The 20,067-nt window shown below is 38.3% G+C and overlaps 1 protein-coding gene across 1 annotated transcript; it reads right to left on the bottom strand.

The window, feature by feature from the left end:
• Positions 1–8,376: 8,376 nt before the first annotated feature.
• LOC116207419 (systemin receptor SR160) lies at positions 8,377–12,657 on the bottom strand. Its single transcript, XM_031540345.1, has one exon. It carries the CDS (start codon positions 12,259–12,261, stop codon positions 8,662–8,664), a length of 3,600 nt encoding a protein of 1,199 aa, XP_031396205.1. The 5' UTR covers positions 12,262–12,657; the 3' UTR covers positions 8,377–8,661.
• Positions 12,658–20,067: the final 7,410 nt, after the last annotated feature.

Raw genomic sequence — 20,067 nt, 5'->3', positions numbered from 1 at the left:
GTGAAAAGTCGGTAAGGACGGTAAAAAAACCCCCCTTTTCCATCATTGGATAAATTGGAGTGAAAAAGAAGCAGGCCCGTTTTTATAAACTATAAAATTGTGGGAAATATTGATATCGCAATTTCCAGAATCGAGTATTAAGAGCTATTCTCTCTTTCAATAAGTGCGATTTCTGAAATTCGAACTTGTACTCCCCTTACGGAAATTGGAGCTGCTTACTGCGCTCAACCAATATTTTGTTGGTGGAACCAGCCCCGTTAACGAGCATAAAAGGATATTCACTATGTAATTAAATAATATTTATGGTCGACCATTATCGGTAATGTGTATATATACTGGGATGAGGCCCCGTAGCTGATTACAAACACCAAACATAAACATATGAAATAATAATAATAAAATTATTAATAAACTAATTAATGTAATAAAAAATGATGTTGAATATTTCTGCTGGCAATATGCTGGCATATATTGTATCAAACTTCTTGTCAATTAATTAGCTTCATGAAGAACACAGAGAAAATGGGACATGCAAGTACAGTGAGGCAAAGCCATCTCGCATCATCCACCGAGGAAGTTTCCTTGCATGCACGAGGATAATTATTTGTACCAATAAGTAGGCAAAATTCCAAATTAAATAATTAATCACAAATGAAATTTGATGCATTTTCTTGTATTATTAATTAACATCACCTAACGTTCGTACTTTTTGCACATATATATATCTTATATGATCCGCGCCATTCAACGTCGTTTTCGGGTATTCCTGTTAATACCATAGCAAGTGCTGCAGCACATAGAATAGATCTGAAATCCGAGTTATTTTTATTATGCTTTTCGGATAGCATGCAGGTAATAGTTGAGATCAGATAATGCAAAGTGCCATTTTCGTGCCTACCCGTGTGGATCTGAAACTTGCCAAATTGGAGGGTGAATTGCCTAATCAACTTCAGTAATCAGCCAATTAGCTGCATGTGGACTTGTCCAACTTTTATTTTGATAGTATCGAAGCAAAATACCCTTTCTATCCTTGAGAAGAAGAACGTGTTTTCCCATTGTTAATCTTAAAATTGCATATATTTTGTAATTATTCAGATATTTAAGCAATGCATTTATTTATTTTAGATTATAAACTAGGTTCAATACTTAGTACAATAAAAGAAAAATCACAAATAATTAATTAAGGAGTACAAATAATCTCAATAAGTATTGAATTTAAGACCTCTAAGTCAACCGGCAATGACGTATTACGCACTCTTTTGATTATATGTATTTATCTTCAGTTGGACAATTGCAGCAGAAGACAAAACAAGGTCATTTTCTACGAAGGGAACAGAAGCACGTGAGGCCTACTAATTTTTCTTCTGGTTTGCCAAAATAAAATATGGCAAATCCGACAAAAAGAGGGGAATATTTTAATCTCATTGTTATTGTTTTTCGTAATTCAATATGTAAATAAAAATTAATTAAAGAGCATAGAGTACAATATAAAAAAAAATAATCCGATTACCAGAGATATTCATAGGTTTAATAAAATAAAAATTTTAAAAACTAATAAAGAGATACATATATTTTCACAAAAGAACTGAACATGAGATTTTTTATTTTTCAAGGAGAGCTTATGTCCCAATCCTTTTTTTTTAATAATTTAATATAGCAAAAAAATTGATGATGGTCATAATTAAAAATCTGTGGGCCCCACATGGGGAAATTAAAAAGACAGAGCTTCCTTCAATGCACAGGAGACCACCTCGTGGTCCCTCGTGACCCGCACGTTCAAACTCCTGATTCCAAGGACGACGAGACGACTGCGTTTTGTTTTCTTTACTGTTCCATTCATATTCCCTACGTATCGGTCACACCCAAGCTTCGGTACACCTCACCTAATTTGCTCCCACGTGTCCCAGTGAATTATACACGTGGCTTTTACAGTACAGAGTTATTCTATAAGAAATTTATGTGAATTTTTTTAGGAGTACATCACCAGGAATTTGGAAACCAATGTGCCATTATAATGGAAGTTTTGAGCTGAATCGATTCAGTAAAGATCAATCTTTATTAGTCGTGAATTTTTTCCATTTACGAAATTCGAACTTGAAATCTTGTTAAAAAATAGTAAGGATTGAATCAGTTAAATCAACCGTCATTGATACGTGATAATTTTTCTTTAGCACAAGGAAACATGACAATCAACTTGACGAAACAATGCTCTTAAATTCACCTCTGATTAATTTTAACGGCAGTGGTTCCTCATGTTATGTATCGACTTGTTATTATATTATCTGATTATTACAATATTTTTTTGGATTCTCATTACCCATTTCTGTCTTTCGCAAACAAGAGTTTTTTAACTTGCACGAAATACGATCGGATTGTAATAAATATTATCTTCAAACGATCAAAACATCATTAACGTTGAATTCATTGAGACTCATTCGTGTTGTATATATTCGTGAAGTAGTAAAAAGAACATTTCAGTTGACAACATTTTGCATATGTAAGAGTATAAAATGTATTGAATTCATATATATATATATATATATATATATATATATATCTATATCATGTTTTTTACGACTCTTTTCATTTTGCGAGTACTTGTGTTCGTCGGACAATTTCAAATTCCTACGTTACATTTTGAACAAGTCAGTAATTTCAAATGAATTTAAATTTTCATCGTGTAAACTTATCATTGATATCAATAAAACCTCTTTCTCCACCTTCAAGTGTCCAAAACTCATTAATCTATCGAAACAAAGACGTAAATGCACGGATTGAACTCAAAAATCATGACCCGACACAAAAGCCTAAGCATGAAAAATCATATGATATTATGGTTCCCGAGCTACAAGACTCTCTCACGGCTCATATTCTAACCTCATTTAAACCTTCCACATGCAAATCTTTTGACCCGAAATAAACAAACAAAAAGTTTGGGGGAAGAAAGGATCAAATTCTGATAATAAAACCAAAAAAAATCGAACGCGTGACCGTTTGGGAAATCGGAAAAAGGTGGAGCATGACCTGGTTAGGAATTTGTGAACCCAATTTCCCAAGTCTTAAAAAATATTATTTATTATTACAATCTGATTATTCAATTCATATTTGTCGGATTCAATATCCACATATATGTGAAAGCTACTTTGCTTGGGCTCTCACAGCGAGGTTCTTTTATCCGTATCCGAGTTAGCCACTTATCTGACTCCGAACTCCAAAGACATGTGCGATTTTTTTTTTCCGTGAAATCTACTATTTGAAAGTTTAATGGGTCTCAATTAATTTAATGGAACCGGATCGGTCCACCAAGAGGTAAAGTATTACGACATGAATTTTCTCCATTTATAATATTCGAATCCGAAATCTTATTTAAGATATCTGTAATTTAGATTCAGCACAAAAAAAAAGAAATAAAAAGATATGCGTGATTTACATTCCATCTTCTCTCAAATTTGTGAAAGTAAAATGATAAACGAATCTCAATGAAATGAGAAATCTTATATTAATTTAATTCGAAATAAAATGCAAAGAAAAAAACTAATAAGATTACTAAAACAGGAATATTATAGCAAAAAAATTTCTATTCGTGAATTCGGGTGCCCTAGTCCAACATTATAGCATATATTTCAGTAATTAATACTCTACACTTTCGTTTTTATAATTTATTTAAATCAATCATCAATTATCAATTATAAAGGCTGGGAAGTGAGAGGACAAAGCACCACGCAACCCAAATTATAAATCCCTTATCTCCACGTTAATTTAACATGCGATTCCAACTAAATTAATATTTATCATATTTTATTATGTGCCATAATCAATGAATTTTGGACTTTTGTCCCAATCATTTGTGTATATTGAAATATAATTACGAGTGTTCTCGAAAAGTTTAAATTTTTCTTGATATTACACAATAATTCCTCGAGATATGAGATATATTTTTAAGTTCAATGAACTAAATTGTAAAACTCTAAAGTCCACGTTAACTAATCTTTCGATTTCGGATAAATGAACTTTACTACACAATACCATATTGGATGTTATTTCAAATTATTTATATATATTGAAATATATAATAATGAATGTTCTCCAAAACCTAAAAGTTTTCTCAATATTATGCAAAAATTTATCGAGATATGAGATGTTCTTTTACGTTAGTTGAACTAAATATCATATAAAGAGATAACATGAAATTTTATTTTATACGTATTCTTTTTATTCGGTTTTGGTTTTTCCTGCACATTTAGCTTATGCACGATATTGTTGTATACATATTACAGGTTGATTATATATATAGATATACACACACATATATTATTTGAATTTTCAGTACATATAATACAGTAAGTATTTATTTTTCACTTTTTTCATTTATGTATTACGGGCATTATCTTTCTTCTTTTTTATGTTTACTCTTAGTTGTGCTTTATGCGTGTTGATTATTTAACTCTAACTGTACAAAAATTAAGAAAATGTTACGGTATAACAGAAAATTATGTATCATGATGAGATGGGATTGCTGAAAGTTTCTCCGGGAAAATTATTATACCTAGGACACGGGAATTTTGTCAATCAATTTTTGGGGTGACAATTTAGAATTTTATAAATTATTATCGAAATAACAGAAAATTGAGAGTAATAATGTGGGGGAGAATGGAACAGGGACAGCGTCCGGTGGGGGAGGGTTGGGAAAATCAAGGCCGTTGGTTACGTCGCTTTGGTCTGTTACGTCGTCTTCGCCTGGGGGCAGGCGGGGTCCACTTCCTGCCCATCCGCACGTGGGTCGAGAGAGATCTTTGAGCTGAGCTGCCCGGGGGAGGTTTCCTCATTCAATTATTTTCTGCTGCCCCACCTGCCCCCATACGCTGTCCGCCCGGTGTCTGCCTGCCCGGGCCTTATCCGGTCACCGCCTCCCCCGTGCGGGACACTGGCCGGCCGGCCACTTCGCACGCGTGACACCTTCCCGCTCTAAGACGCATGATTTTGCTATGTTAATCTCAACTTGCCCCTTGAGGTTTGCTCCTCATCTGACTTCGCCCCTCCTCAATTCCCGGCCTCTCGATTAAGCCCCCGTAGTCGATCTAAATTATTGTCTAACACGAACATTCAAAAAAAACAGAAGAAGAAAAAGCCCGAATTTATACAAGACTCGTCGAGCACGAACCGGGATTGATCTTCAACAATCCTTGATGAGAGTATGGTTGTAAAAACGGCCAATCTGCCATTGGCCAACTGATGGAATTTTAGACAATTTACTTATGATGATGATGATGGACCATATTTAACACACTTTGTAAATTGCATCTCTCATATGAATTATATTATCATAAATTCAATACCCGCCATTACTCTTGTGAATGGTGAAAATTCTTCATTGAAAAAGATTTATCTCTTAATGAGCTGATCCGACTCGAATAGGATTAATCATGACCTATTGAGCTTGCGGATAATACTGTATACAAAAAAAAAATGAAAGGGAGAAAACATTAATTTGCCATAATAATATTATTCTTAGTTATTCAATTAGATGCATTGATCGGTTCGGAAATTAGGGGAAAAGATTTACTTTAAAGATAACGAGTTTGGCGCATGTATAGAATCGTCATGCACATGACATGAGACTATCTCAATAGCGAACTTTCAGAGCCTTTGGACTTGAGATTCGGCACTTCGATTCAGGAAACTTGTCTTCGTCCGTAAATAATAATTTGACTCATGAGTGAGAAGATGCCATACCAATCAGAGGCTTTTACTCTCTTCCAATTTGAATGGTTTCTAGAAATTACAGTTACTGACGGGAGAGAGGTCTTAATTCGGAATGATTTTCACCATTCTTTGATGAGGAGTCACGATACTGACTAAAAGGTGTCATTCGATTTAGTATTATAATAGCGTAACGTATTGCTCTGATCGTACGTACAATTCCCCATGCATTGCAAACTGTGAGACGTGCACCAAAGATTTCTCTTTGAATCGAATTAAGCACGCCTGAAAAACCTTAAAAAGTGAATCTGGAGAACAGAAAATTTCGCGGTGCGTTTGATTTTAAAATTAAAGTAATTTTGATTTTGATTGTGAAAAAAAATAAATATTGTGCGGTGTGTTGAGTTAAAGTTAAAATTTTTAACTTGAAAAATATGTATTTTTATTGTGTAATGGATTGAGTTAAAATTAAAATTAAAATTTTTATGATTTTAATCATGAAAAGAAACGAGTCATGAAAATCTAGTAAGCTACGAATGTAACATGTGACTGCGTACGTATTAGCTGATGTGGACTGTCTCCGAAGGCTCCAAAGCAGAGGCAGATACGGACCAAGCGGGGCCCATACAGTTTAAGGAGGTGCCAAACAGGAGGCGGGGCCCCACCAAGCAAGTTATTGTTTTTGGAGCGTTGTTTGGAAAATCCGGCGTTAAATTCGTTCCGGATCCAATCAAAATTGCTGATTTATCGCATTACGGGGTCCCCTTCCTCCTTCCAGTGGACCCCACCCCTTCGTTCACCTGTCCTAGCCAAAACCTTTTCAGTTCACGGCCGCGCTTACGTGGCACGTCTCGAGCTGAAGCCTGTGGCCCCGCCTCCTTACGAGGGTAGAAAAGATAATTGAGTCAGGATGTCTCTACCGAAAAATAAGAAGGAAATCAATTTGAGTTAGTTTAGTTCAGGCGGTCCCTTTACTCGTTCCCTTTAAGATCTCTCATTCAAATGTTATGAATAAAAAAAATTACGGATGAAGAATTTTACTCATTAATGAGCCAACTCAATTAGACTGGATTAGTCAAAGATCCATTGAACTTTTCAATATCAAGGTGCACACCGAGAAAAAATAAAAAGAGAAAATATTACGAATTAATTCAAATGATTTGATATTTATTTTTAACAAAAAAATAAAGTCTTGAGATCAAGTTTTATCGGTGAAAATAGAAAGTTTTATTTCTCGATTCGATTCGAATATGAATTAATCGGGACTTATTAGACTTATGATTATTAAGTTTTAAGGAGAAGCTATTTGAAAAAAATGGAGTTTTAAGATGAATATTATTAATTCAATATTATGATTATATAATCCGAAATTTCGGATTATGCTCTTCCTCAATTGCAACCTTAACGAAGCAAATAATACAGCTCGTGGGATACCTTTAAAAGAAAAATCATTTATCTCGTGTTATATTACAGTTTAAGAAAAACTCGAGTCACATTTTGACCATTTGAGTTTGTTCTAGTCAAGGTTTACTTTTAGCGCAGCTCAATTCATGAAAGAGGATAAGAATTTAGCTTTTTTATTTATTTATTTTATTTTTTTGGGCACAAATGGAGAAGATGGTAACCAAAAGAATAATGCAGGGCTAAGCTGAAAGAGTGATGAAAGTTCAAGGACCAAATTTTGACTCATTATTCTTCTTTCTTTTCTTTTTTCCTATTTTAATTTATGTTTTTCTTAAGTAAACTTGAAAACTTACGTTATTTAACCGGATGCTTCCCGGAAGTCATTAGCCAGGTCATTAACAATAGAATATATTCATCATCTCGAACTCCTAAAACATGCATTAAGAAACTAATAGTTCTTTATTTATATATAATAAAGATCAACCAAGCTGCATTATATAGGACGAATATGTTACAATAATGAAGGAGGAATCAATTTTAATAGGGCAACTTCCAAGACGTATGACCGCGGCTTACGGGTTAAGCTATATTCGTTGCATGTCGATCCAACGGTTCGAAGAACATGAAACGTTATTGCACGGAAGATGCAAACACTTCTTTTGGCTGGTGTTTTGGAAAGGAATTTGGAGATAAGAGCACGTGTGATGCACTTTGTCCATGGAAATTGAGACACGTTCAATTAAATTAGTGATTTTTCTAGTTATAAAATGTGCAGAAGAGGAGAGATCATGCATCTGTCCATATGTACATTTGACCCTATTAAGCATACCAATCTGGTGCCTGCAATTTGCTCCCGTCAGATTATGATTTGATTATTGTGGCTGCCTCACCACACCCAAAGAATATCTTATATAAATAATTAAATAAATACAATAAATATCTGTTCTTTAACATTTTTTGTAAAATTTTTTTTTAAAAAAAGAATTTTGTTGATCTAGAGCAACCTCTTATCTTTTATTGAAAATGTATTTTTTTTTTGTGAAAGAAATTAAAAGAATAATTAAATGAACGAATCCTAGTCACTCAACTGCAAGAAGTGCCCATTTTCTCCCACCCATCTTATAAAAACCAAATGAAAAAATATTATTTTCGTCTAATTAATCTCCACTATTCATAAATCGCCAATATTTCCCAACGAAAAAAATATGATCCTAAATCGCTTCGTAGACATTATCAACATATGACAACATGTTACAACATAAGCATTGTATGTACACGATGAAAATGGACAACCTCTTCTTCTTTAACGTATAAGAACAAAGATTCTCTGTGAAGATTACAATATCATACATATACATTAGAACTATGGAGATACAGCGGGAAATTACAAGATTGGCTAAATCCCATATTCAAGGAGACTGTAAACACAAGAGGAGAGAACAAGGAGAAGATCAAAGGTGAAAATGAAAAGAAAAATCCGTTCCGTCCGCCCTCCTTTTCCGGAAAGAATCGTCGGGGAAAAATTGATCGGGCCTCCCTTGTAAACCTTGATCTGGTCTAGCGCTTGCCAAAGTCCGACACTTCTTTGAACTCGGGCACCTCCTTTATGCTCATATCCACAACCTCGATCGAACCAAACCCTCCATCCTCGGTCGCGATTGTGGAAACTGAATCAAACCCAGACCCTGCCTGGATCTCCCTGAACATGGCTAGGACTTGGATCATAGTGGGCCTCTTGAAGGGCCGGTCGTCCAAGCAAATGCACGCGACCCTCAAGTGTTGCAATAGCTCGATCTCAAGGCCTGGGTCCTCCTTTAGGAGTACAGGGTCAAAAACATCACTAATTTTAAGCTTCGCATGCTGCTTTACCCACCCGACGAGGTTGTTGTCCCCAAAATCGGCTGAGTCCGTGGGCCTCTTCCCTGTGAGAAGCTCGAGGAGGACCACTCCATAGCTGTAGACGTCACCCTTTGTAGAACACCGGAAACTCTGGTAGTATTCGGGAGGAACATATCCTGGGGTCCCTGCCAGGGTACTAACGCTCAAATGGGTGTCCATTGCACTCATTAACCTTGCCATCCCGAAGTCCGACACCCTAGCCTCAAGGTTCTCGTCGAGTAGGACATTGCTCGACTTCATGTCTCGGTGGATGATGTGAGGGATACAGTTGTGGTGGAGAAAAGCCAATCCTCTCGCTGCGCCGATTGCAATCATCCTCCTTGCAGCCCAGTCTAGCTTGACTCCACCAGCCTTCTTATGGTCATGGAGGACGTCCTCCAAGCTACCGTACTTCATGTACTCGTAGACCAAAAGCCGCTCCTCCTTGACCTTGCAATAACCGAGCAGGGATACGAGGTTGCGGTGCTTGATCTTCCCTATCGTCTCCATCTCAGCCATGAACTCCCTATCCCCCTGCCCGCTCACGTGGATGAGCTTCTTGATCGCCACGACACTCCCATCTTTCAATTGGGCCTTGTACACATCCCCAAACCCACCTGATCCGATCAAACTGTCATTATGGAACCCATTTGTGGCCTCAAGCAGGTCACCAAAGGTAAGCATTCGGAGCGGCTTCTCAAATGCGGAAAGATTTATGCTCAGTGCTTCCTGAGCGCTAGTAAGCTTCCAGTTCATGGCTCCCGAGTGCGCGAGGCTGTCCACGTAAACATCGAAAGAAGACGAGTTTGCGTCCTTCTTCTTCCTCCTCTTCCTCGTCTCCATTGCCACAAAAATCAGCCCAAAGATACAGAAAAGTGAGAATAGCAATCCCATGGCGACACTACTCACAAGAGAGGCCCTCCGCCTGTTGGACTTCTGGTGCTGAGAGCCTGCATTTGCCCCTGAGTCAGCACCACACGCTGCCAGAGGGATCCCGCACAGGCCTGTATTGTTGAGGAAGCTCGAAGTCGGGAACGTCCCGAGCTGGCCCATCTCAGGGATCAGGCCAGTGAGGAAATTGTTCGACAGGTTGATTTCTGTGAGCATGGAGCATCCTACAAGGGCCTGAGGAATCGTTCCTTCCAAGTGATTACTCGACAGGTCGAGAATGTTCAGATTCCTCAGCTGCCCGATCTGAGGGGGGATCAAACCTGAGATATTGTTATGGCCCAAGTTCAACACATACAAGTAATACATCGACCCGATCTCCTTTGGAATGCTGCCCGATAGTAGGTTGTGGGAGATGTCGAGGAAAATGATCGACCCGTTGTTTTTGAATGTTGGGTCAATGACTCCCTTATAGACCCTAGTGAAGTTACATGGGTTTCGAGTCGACATCCTGTTGAGTTGCTCGGGCCTAATGCCTGCAAACTCGAGCAGATTCCCTGCCCCGTGGCATTCTTTTTTCCCATCATTCTTAATGTAGGCGTACCTCTTATCATTTAGAAGCTTCACTGTGATCTTCCCCGATTGCTTGAACAACTGTGGTGGTATGGTCCCGTTGAGGAGATTGGTATTCAGATCAAGCCAAATCAGGCTCCGGGCGTCCCCAAGCTCGGGAGGGATGCTGCCCGAGAAGGAGTTGTTGCTGAGCTTGAGGATTGCCAGGTTCGAAAGTTGCCCGATCCAACCAGGGATCGGCCCGCTCAGACGGTTGTTCGAGAGCGAGATCCAGTTCAAGTCAGTGCAGTTGCTCAGTCCCGCGGGGATGTTTCCTGTCAGGTAATTGAAATCGAGGATGAGATTCTCCAGCGTCTTGATGTACATTAACTCAGTCGGTATCTCGCCTTCGAGCTGGTTCAGCAAAAGGATTAGATCTTTGAGCTTCGGTAGGGACCCGAGGCTCGAAGGGATGCTTCCTGACAAGTAGTTGAAGCTCAAGTCGAGCGAGACGAGCTGGGAGCAGTTGCTGAGAGACTGCGGGATTAGACCAGCGAAGAGATTATTCTGAAGGTACAGAACTTGTAACCTGGTGCTAGGATTCTGACAGAGCCCGCCCGGAATCGAACCGGAGAGGCTGTTTGAGCTCAGATCCAACGTCTCCAAATCGGGAAGCTTCGAGACGGAGTCGGGCAGGGGCCCGCTGAAGTAATTGAATGACAGAACCAGTTTCTTCAAGCCGGTCATGCCCGAGAACAGGACATTCATCGGGATGTGGCCAGAGAAGTTGTTGTTGGAGATGTCAAGGGACTGTAGCAAAGAGCACGAGTCCAAGCTGCTCGGGATGCTGCCGGAGAGGTTGTTGTGCGAGAGGTCGAGCTCGAGGAGAGTGGAGCAGGCATCGGACAAGCTCGAGGGGATTGCACCCTGGAAATCATTGCTCGACAGGTGAAGGAACTGCAAGTTCTTGGTGGGAAGCGAGGGGATTGAACCTGAGAAGTGGTTGGTGGAGAGGTTCAAGAAGCTGAGCTGTGAGCACCTGGAGAGCGAGCCCCCGACCTCGCCGTAGAACCGGTTCGAGGAGAGGTCGAGGTGCTCCAAGGCGGAGCAGTCGCTGAGCTTGGGGAGAGTGGCGCTGAAGTTGTTCGACGAAATGTCCAGGTAGGCTAGCTTCCCGCACTTGGAGACGTCGACTTCACCAGTTGCCCTGTTCCCCTTCAGGGACAAAATGGTCATTTCGATGCAGCCGGTGGCGGCTACCCACGGCACGAGGCTCGGGCCGGAAATCTTGTTGAAAGATAGATCAAAAGCCTGCAAGCTGAGCTTCAGCCCCGCCTTGTCTTCGACGGATGAGTCCAAGGAGTTGCCGGAAAGGTTCAGGCGCTTCAAGCTCGAGCAGGAGGCCAGATTCGAGATACTGGAGAAGGGCCCGGAGAGGGAGTTGAGGGACAGATCTAAGCTGCTGAGTGAAGCTCCGCATTTGGCTCCGGCGGGCGGGGAAATGGTGCCGGTAAGGTTGGTGGCCCTGAGGGTGAGAGTCTCCAGGGAGTCGAGGGGGAGGAGGAAGGCCGCGACGGAGTGGAAGTCGGCGGAGAGGTCGGAGGAGGAGAGGTCTATGGAGGTGACGCGGAGGGATATGCAGGTGACGCCGGAGAAGCTACACGGGCTCTGCGTGGATACCCAGTTCTGGAGAGAAGCAGGGTTTTTAATGGCAGACTTGAAGCTGAGGAGCAGCTGGGTGTCCCCGGGGAGAGCCGCGGAGTCGGCCTGGAGGAGGAGGAAGCTCAAAACGGGGCAGAGGAAAACGAAGAAGGGGTAGAGTTGCAGGGGTTTCTTCATCTTTCAGGAGCAGCAGAAAAAGTGAAACGAAAAACAGGAGGAGGAGGAGGAGGAGGAGGAGGAGAGAAGTAGAAGTAGAAGTGAGGGGATATCCTCCCTTAGGGGTTCAGGGTCTGAGCTCGGACTCAGCCATCCGAGAGGGGGAGAGAGAGCTCAGAGAATAGCTTGGCTATGGAGTCTAGAGAGAGAGAGAGTCAAAAGACAGACTGAGAAAGGTAAGAATGGTATTTATATAACAAAACACAGTGCACAGAGAGAGAGGGAGATGAGAGAAGTAAGGGAGTGGACACAGCTGGTGCTCACATGCCATGTGACACTCTTCTGCCTCTTCTCTTCTCTTCTCTTCCCTTCCCTTCCCTTCCCTTCCCTTAAACTCTCTCTCTCTCTCTCTTCTGTAATTTTTTCACTCTCTCACTCTATAACTCACTCCCCTTATCTTCTTCTAAATTGCCCCCATCACTTTTTTGGTGACAATAGAATGTAGAGCAGTGATAATAATATTTATTTTCGTTTGATAATTAAAATATAATATTTGTACTAAAATTATATGTCACTTTTTTTATTATTATTATTATTTCTATTTTATTCATAAAAATATTATTTTTATTTTATTATATTAAATTTATAAATCTCATTTATAATCAGAATAAAAAAATTGTATTTTTTGAAATTCTATAAACAATCCGATTTGTTTTTTCTCTAAATATCTCTCAATAATTTATGTGAGGTTAATTAGGGGTAATCTTAATTGGATGTCTCGAGCCACAACTTGATTAATTTCATTTTCAACCTTCTCTTTCTCTAAAGTTTCTTTACTCAAGAAGAGCGATTCGCGTTGTAGAAACGAAAAGTAACCGAAAATCACGGATCGTAACGTACTCATACAATTAAACTTTCAGATATTGAATAGTTCTAGATATAATATAATTATTTTACGCGATTGATTGATTGCATTGTGAAATTTTCACGTCATGTTCGACTGCAGATCTATATAAATCGGTTTTACCAAATAGGTGGTAACATAAACACGAGTTCAAGATCAAGATGGAGGAAACCCGATTTTTTATTTGGAAATGCTCTCTCTTGTTCCCCCGTTCAAAGTTTTTTCTATGGAAGAAATGTTTCTTTAAATTTCTTTCTCTCACTAAAATTGTCCCCTTGTCTCTCTAGCTTTTCTGCGTACGTGTGATTTAAGGATGGATCCATCGCTGTCAATTAAATGGTAAGGGGAGGAGATTCCCAATTCTTAATTTATAGTTTGAGCAATAATTAATTAACTTGCGTATAGTCTTTTTGTTCATGAGTACTAATTAGAAATGATTTTCCCAATTATATGCACTCACCCACCTTTTCTCTTCTTTATTTACCAAAACAAATCTCTCTTCTTGTCTTTCATAAACCTTTGATCAAGCAATGATAATAAGTAGTGATCTCCCCCTCCATTTCAACTAGAAATTTGCATGGAGCCCACGGTGACGAAATAAAAAGTCTTCCACTATTTGAGCAATGATAAAAGTCGAAAAAGAATTGCACTTTGCACTTCCTCCTTCGAAATGTACATGTATATAACTTTATGACAGTATTACGAGAATTTTATAATTCTCGAGAATAAACTGTGTAGAAGGAACTATTGGATAGGAAAATTCGACACAAAATTAAAGGGGCTCCCTGCGATATTAACTGTTCTCTACATATAATTTATTTGGAATATCTCTTGAATTACTCCTTTTATTTTATACCGAACAAACTAAGGTAGTGCAACCTTAATGATGCTAATAATATGATAGAACGAACTTAAAAATAATTCCTTCTCCCTCTAACGAGTTAACAATGACAAAAAGGACGACGGATGATTCTTCTCCGATGGCAAAACCGTCCTTTCGTCATTGTTTGGAGCTCGTGTACCCGCAAAAGGCTGCTACAAACACTGACCTCGCAATTTATTATCCTCCTCCCCGTCGCCCACTCTCCCTAGCCACGCGTGTGCGGCACGCTCTACCCGAAAGGGGGATCATGACTGATCCTCGCCAGAGAGATGTCCGTGTCCTGCACGCGCTCTCGCCAGGCCGCGGCAATCGTTGTCTGCATGAGGAGTGCAGCAGTAGTAACGTACGCCCAGGGGCCCGCCTCTTGATCTCGGCCGTCGATCCTATTCGACGGCCTAGATTCGATCTAGCCAATCACCGCGGTGTATCTACTTTTTGGCTCTTGTCGGGGACTTACCTGGTCTGTAGTCTTCTGTAAATCTAGTCCTCGTCTTGACTTCCCAAAATGCCCTCAGAACTATAGTACGGCTGCAGATGCCTCCTGCATAGTTTGTCACTTTCCCCCTCGTGGCGTTGAAGCCCAATAATTGCTGCGATCTAATGATGTAGATTACGTATGCATTCCATTACAATCACATAAAATGTACTGGTTTCTTTGTTAACCAATAACAATGCATGTTAATGTACGTCTACAAATACAATATAGAAATATCAAGTCACCCTGTCAAACTTTGATAAATGAAGAAAGACAGACATATCTTTTTATCTGAAAATATATACACTTAAAAGAAATATTATGTAAACTAGCATCTATAATTCAGTTCATAAATTTAACTTTTGCGAATATTTATTCTAATGTCGAGCAAACAAATTCAAACTTTGTCGTGCAGTATAAGGCAAGTATAAAGGGCGATCGATTGTCCGATACAAAACATTTGTACGTAATACATAAATGATTTCTTTTTTTCTCCTTATATATGAAGTTAGGAGGGTAGTGTGGTGAATTCGTGCTCAGGTGCCCCTATTTGGGAGACGTGGAAATTAACGTGAATCTCCTGCTAAAAGGTCCAAAACAGAGTTTGGCAGTGCCGGTGGGGGTGTTTTGGTCATTTCGATGATATGTTTTTTGTCGCATGTGTTTCGCGAGCATGAAGAATTGACTGTTCCTTTGCTAGCTGTCAATTTTGACTTTATCGTTCAACCGATGCCTTTTTTTTTCTCATTATTTTTGGCGATTATGATTAGATTTTCTTTTTCCCCATTTCCGAGGTTAAAATCTAAAAAGGCCTTAATTATTACAACGGTTTTGGCCTTTAACGATCTCTACTTAAAGAAGAGGAAAATGAAAGTTCTCACTTCCCTGGAATTAATTTCATTCAATTCATTCATGTTGATGCTTCCTTTTTCCGCTTCCAAATTTTATGGTCAGTTTAATTTTAGAGTGAAAATATTTTTCAGCTCGCTCCACTCCATTTTACTTTTTTTTTTAATTTAATAACACGATCATTACTTTTATCTCTCTTTTTTTAATTTTTTATTATCTTAACTGTCATTTAATTCAATTTTTTAATATTAAATTTTATCAATTATTCAGTACTTTTTTCACAATTCAATACAATCAATACTTTTTTTATCTTCTTCCTCAATCCTATTATTACAATCCCATTTAAAAAATATATTTATATATATAAATACTTTTTCATCAATATAATTGTTTGCCTTTTACCTATCTCAATGGGAATGAAATTTAACTCTATTGTCAAATGAATTCTTAATTACTTCATTATGTAAAATGTCCGCATAAAAGTGAACGTAACTCTACACAATGTATAGAAGTTGAGACAATTTCTTGATAGTCGACATTCTATGTGCCGATTTCGACGGATGACTTGTGATGTTCAATCGTATCACCGTGACATGGTCTTAAAGTCACATGCAACTCTTTCGCTTATTTGTAAAGTAGATGAAGTTACTCATTACGTCATTTAATTATTGGTTTTACCGGCCATGAACCATGCAATGAAATAAGAATATGATGAGCTTACGAAATTCGAATTCTCATTTCACCCGATTGACTAATAACGTGGGTCTTATATGTCGTGATGCGTTCAGCAACAGATATAGATTGTCGGGATGTCAGATCAAAAACACATCAAGTAGAATCTATTGGATATCCTTTGAAGGCGAAACCATAGTGCATCTAATGTCTATATCATTAGCACGTTATGTCGAGAAAAATATGTTGATTTCATTGGCGTGAACATTTTTTGATGATTGACTCATCCGGTTTGATTAGGCCGTGGTCCGAAGGTACATGTAGCTATTACCTGACGTGCTAACTATCTTCTTTCAGCTATCGTGATTTGACGGAGCAATAAGTTTCAAAGCGATTGCATAGAATTTGAATTCCATTGTAACTTGATTAATCACGAGGTGGTTGTGTGATTAGCGACACAAAACAACAATTGTACGTTAGTAAATACAAAATTTCGACTTTTTTTTTTGTTCTTGTTGCGAATGGCCGTTGACGAAGTTGAATGAAGAAATCTCGGAACAATTTCTACGTGACAAGGCAGAGGAGGAGATTTTTGACCAGATTCCCTCCTCCACGTGTGGCATCATAAAAGCGACTAAGCTTGCTTTCTAGACCACCACACGAACCCTTCCTTACCCAATTGGGAAAATTCCCTCCCCCCTCCCCCAAAAAAACAAGTCACCCATTTGAGCCTAATTTTCGTTGAAAAAAGAAAAAATAAATTTCCTTGCTTGCCCTTTCTTCCTTGGCAGATGAGGAGATGACATGACTGTCGGTCTGTCACCATCCCGGGGCTGGGGCCCATACACTTTCCCCATGGTCCTTTGTCTTTGATTCTTCCTCCTCATCATCCATGTTTTTCGAACAAAATGGGCACTGAAAATTTTGGGAGAGCCAGCCGAACCATCATACATGCATGGCAATGATTGGCCCATGCTTTCGAGAGCCATGGCCTATCCTATTCCTATGATATGCGCGTGTGTGATGATGCTATGGTTCCAGTTGGAGAAATTGGATTAGTGATGATACGGGTGGGTGATGATATGTTAATGATGGTCATAGTGGTCATCATGGACGGTTGATGATATATACGATGGATTGGATGATGGATGATGATGATGATGATGATGATGATGATGATACGGTGGGGGCTCCACCGGGGCTGCAACCATCACGTGCCCCTGTCCAGCACGCTGACGTGGACCAACTCCACACGCAAAGGCTATTCTCTTCCCAAACATTAATGCCATGCTCTTGACATCCATGTATTGATTGAGTTGTGTGGAAGATATGTACTAGTCGAGATGACTCGAGACCCATTTGCAATATGTATTTTGGTTTCTAGGTTACGTGATTAAAATTAGTAATGGCATGAGTTCTTTCTTTTAAATGTGATAAAATTATCGTGCTTGAGCAACCTTTTTTTTTAAAAAAAAAAAAGAACTGTTATTTTGATTATTTCATTTTAAAAAAGTTTTTCAATTACCATTTTATAGAAAAAAAGTTATTCTTTAATTATTATTTTTTGTGTTTAATTATATCTTTTTTAGGAGCGGTGTCTTCGGCATCTGTATTTTACGTATTTTTCTCTCTTTCTATTTTATAAAAAAATCTTCATTTATATGTTCTCGTTCGATAGTATAGAGATTCCACATTTGATTCCCGGTAACGAAAGTATTTGTATTCCTTTAAAATAATAATAAAAAAGAATCTTCATTTTCTTTTCATTTCAAAGATGATCCCTCGGATTATCCAAGAAAAACAAATCTATCTTAATCGGATCGGCTTAAAAATCATGTTTTCTCATTAACGATATATTTTCCTATTACACACTAAAACCAAGCCATAAGAACTAAGAAGCATCAAAAATCAAATCAAAATTAGAAATTCTTCGCATCGTATCTCGATTAATCTGTAAGGTCCAATCAATCGGCCGACTTAGACTTCAATAGCACGTTTGAAGAGTACTGTTTCGAGAGTCTGGCTAACAGGGGACAGCGTGAGCTGTTTTCGAATTGGGTCGGGTTCTACAGGAAGGGAGCTCGGAAACAACTATTTTGCTCAAGATTAAATAGTTCATGGAACTTGCCATTAATGGCTAACATGCGCATGGAGTTGCATTAAATTAAACACCACAAGAAAGGAAGAAAGGAAGGAAGGATGGATAACGGTGGGGAAGGGAAAGGAATGGGGAAAGGATGGGAATTGCGGGGAAGGGTGGGGGTGAGCCGTTGAGCGCCACACGTGCAACAGACACGCGCACGTAATTATTGGGTTGAGGGGAACGGTGGGGGCCCACATGAATGGGCCGGGGCCCACACAATGAGTATAAGATTTTCCCCATCAGATGTTATATATATAGAGAGAGAGAGAGAGAGAGAGCCCTTGGTTATGGGGACGACTGCGCAGAGGGCATCCCCTCAGGTTAGCTATTTTCCCTATGTGAAAATTGGGGCTCCAAAATAAATATATAAAATTATTAAGTAAAATTTTCAGGAAAAAAAAAAGTAAAAACTAAATAGTAGTTACTCAATAGAGGCTTTATTTTTTTCTTTTCCTCGACCAGACAAAAGAGGATTTATTTCTTAACAAAAACAAATACAAGGATAAAAATGATCTAGAGAATGTTACAAGAGCAGGAAGATTCGTAAATCCACTCGGACTAATGAAAAGAAAATTGAAATGTGATAAACCCATCGAGTAAAATGCAATACAATTGTAGGTTCTTTTCTATACCGGGAATGAGATTCTTAGTCCAATCCGTAAATTCATGCAGAAAGCTAGTTCTTTGTGCAACTCAAGGAAGAATTCGGAAGATGAGTAGCGCGCCAAGGGGTGTCGAGTCAATACTTGAGTGCAGAGACCCATCACGTAGTCTTATCAATTAGACCAAAAAACTCAGGCCGGAGAAGACACCAAGAAACCGACCGATCTAGCAGAGCCCAGGAAGGCACCATGAAGTCGTCTAATTCAACTATTAGCACGCCACACCTGCAACAAGAGAGACCAAAAAAAAAATAAAAGGGCAGAGGTTCGTGGTGCTTTCATTGGAAGAGCCACCTCCACGACACAACACAGTCGCACGACTCAAAAGTCCCAGAAGACAGACTTTTGTTTGCCATTAATAACATCAATAGTAGTTACTCAACAGTGGCATTAATAAAATCAAATGTTTGCCGACGCAAACAAAATTTCTTTACAAATATTACTAGTCTAATGGCTCGTGCAATGCATGGATTTTCTATTTTAATGCTAAATACAGCAATATTTTTCAAGCAATATCTCGATTTTATGATTTTGATATTATATATTTTTATTATTTCATTATCCTATTAACTTCTATAAAGATTAAAACATACAACTACGTAATACTAGTATATTAATATTTGATATTTTGATCCAGTAAAAACGTTAGTCCATTCATATAATTTTTTATGTCATTAAAAAGTAGTAATTTTTTAAGTAAGTCAAGTTATTAAATTTTGACAATTTTTATTAGCTCATTTTATTATTGATTATAGTTTCTGATAAAATATTTTATACAGCAAACAAAACTTAAATAACTTGTTAATTTTTGGTAAAAAAAAATAAAGTTTCATATAATATATAAAAATAATGTTTAATAATTTATTATTATTATTATTTGAATATTAATAATAATTATAATACTTCATAGTATATTCTTCTATACTGAGCATTAATAATAATCATAATACTTATAGGTATAATATTGTACAAGTGAATCGTAAACTTTTATGCATGTTTATCTATATGTTCAAATTAGTTGACATCTGTATTTTTATTAATGGACTTCATAATTCTCCAATTCTACTTTACTATATATTTATATATTGATAAGGTGCATGTGGAATAGGAATAAATATAATGACGAGGAATTAAATTGATCAAAGTTTCCCAAGTCGGGAAGAAAAATAATAAACCTGCAGCATATGAATGGACAACTATTAATTGCATTTGAGATGAATTATTAAAATTTCGGGTTTA

This window comes from Punica granatum, chromosome 5 (assembly GCF_007655135.1).
Source record: "Punica granatum isolate Tunisia-2019 chromosome 5, ASM765513v2, whole genome shotgun sequence".
Taxonomy (NCBI): domain Eukaryota; kingdom Viridiplantae; phylum Streptophyta; class Magnoliopsida; order Myrtales; family Lythraceae; genus Punica; species Punica granatum.
This window is presented reverse-complemented; position numbering and strand designations above follow the sequence as displayed.

Coding starts and splice junctions, on each gene's coding strand:
- LOC116207419 (XM_031540345.1), bottom strand. CDS start 12,261: ATGAAGAAACCCCTGCAACTCTACCCCTTCTTCGTTTTCCTCTGCCCC.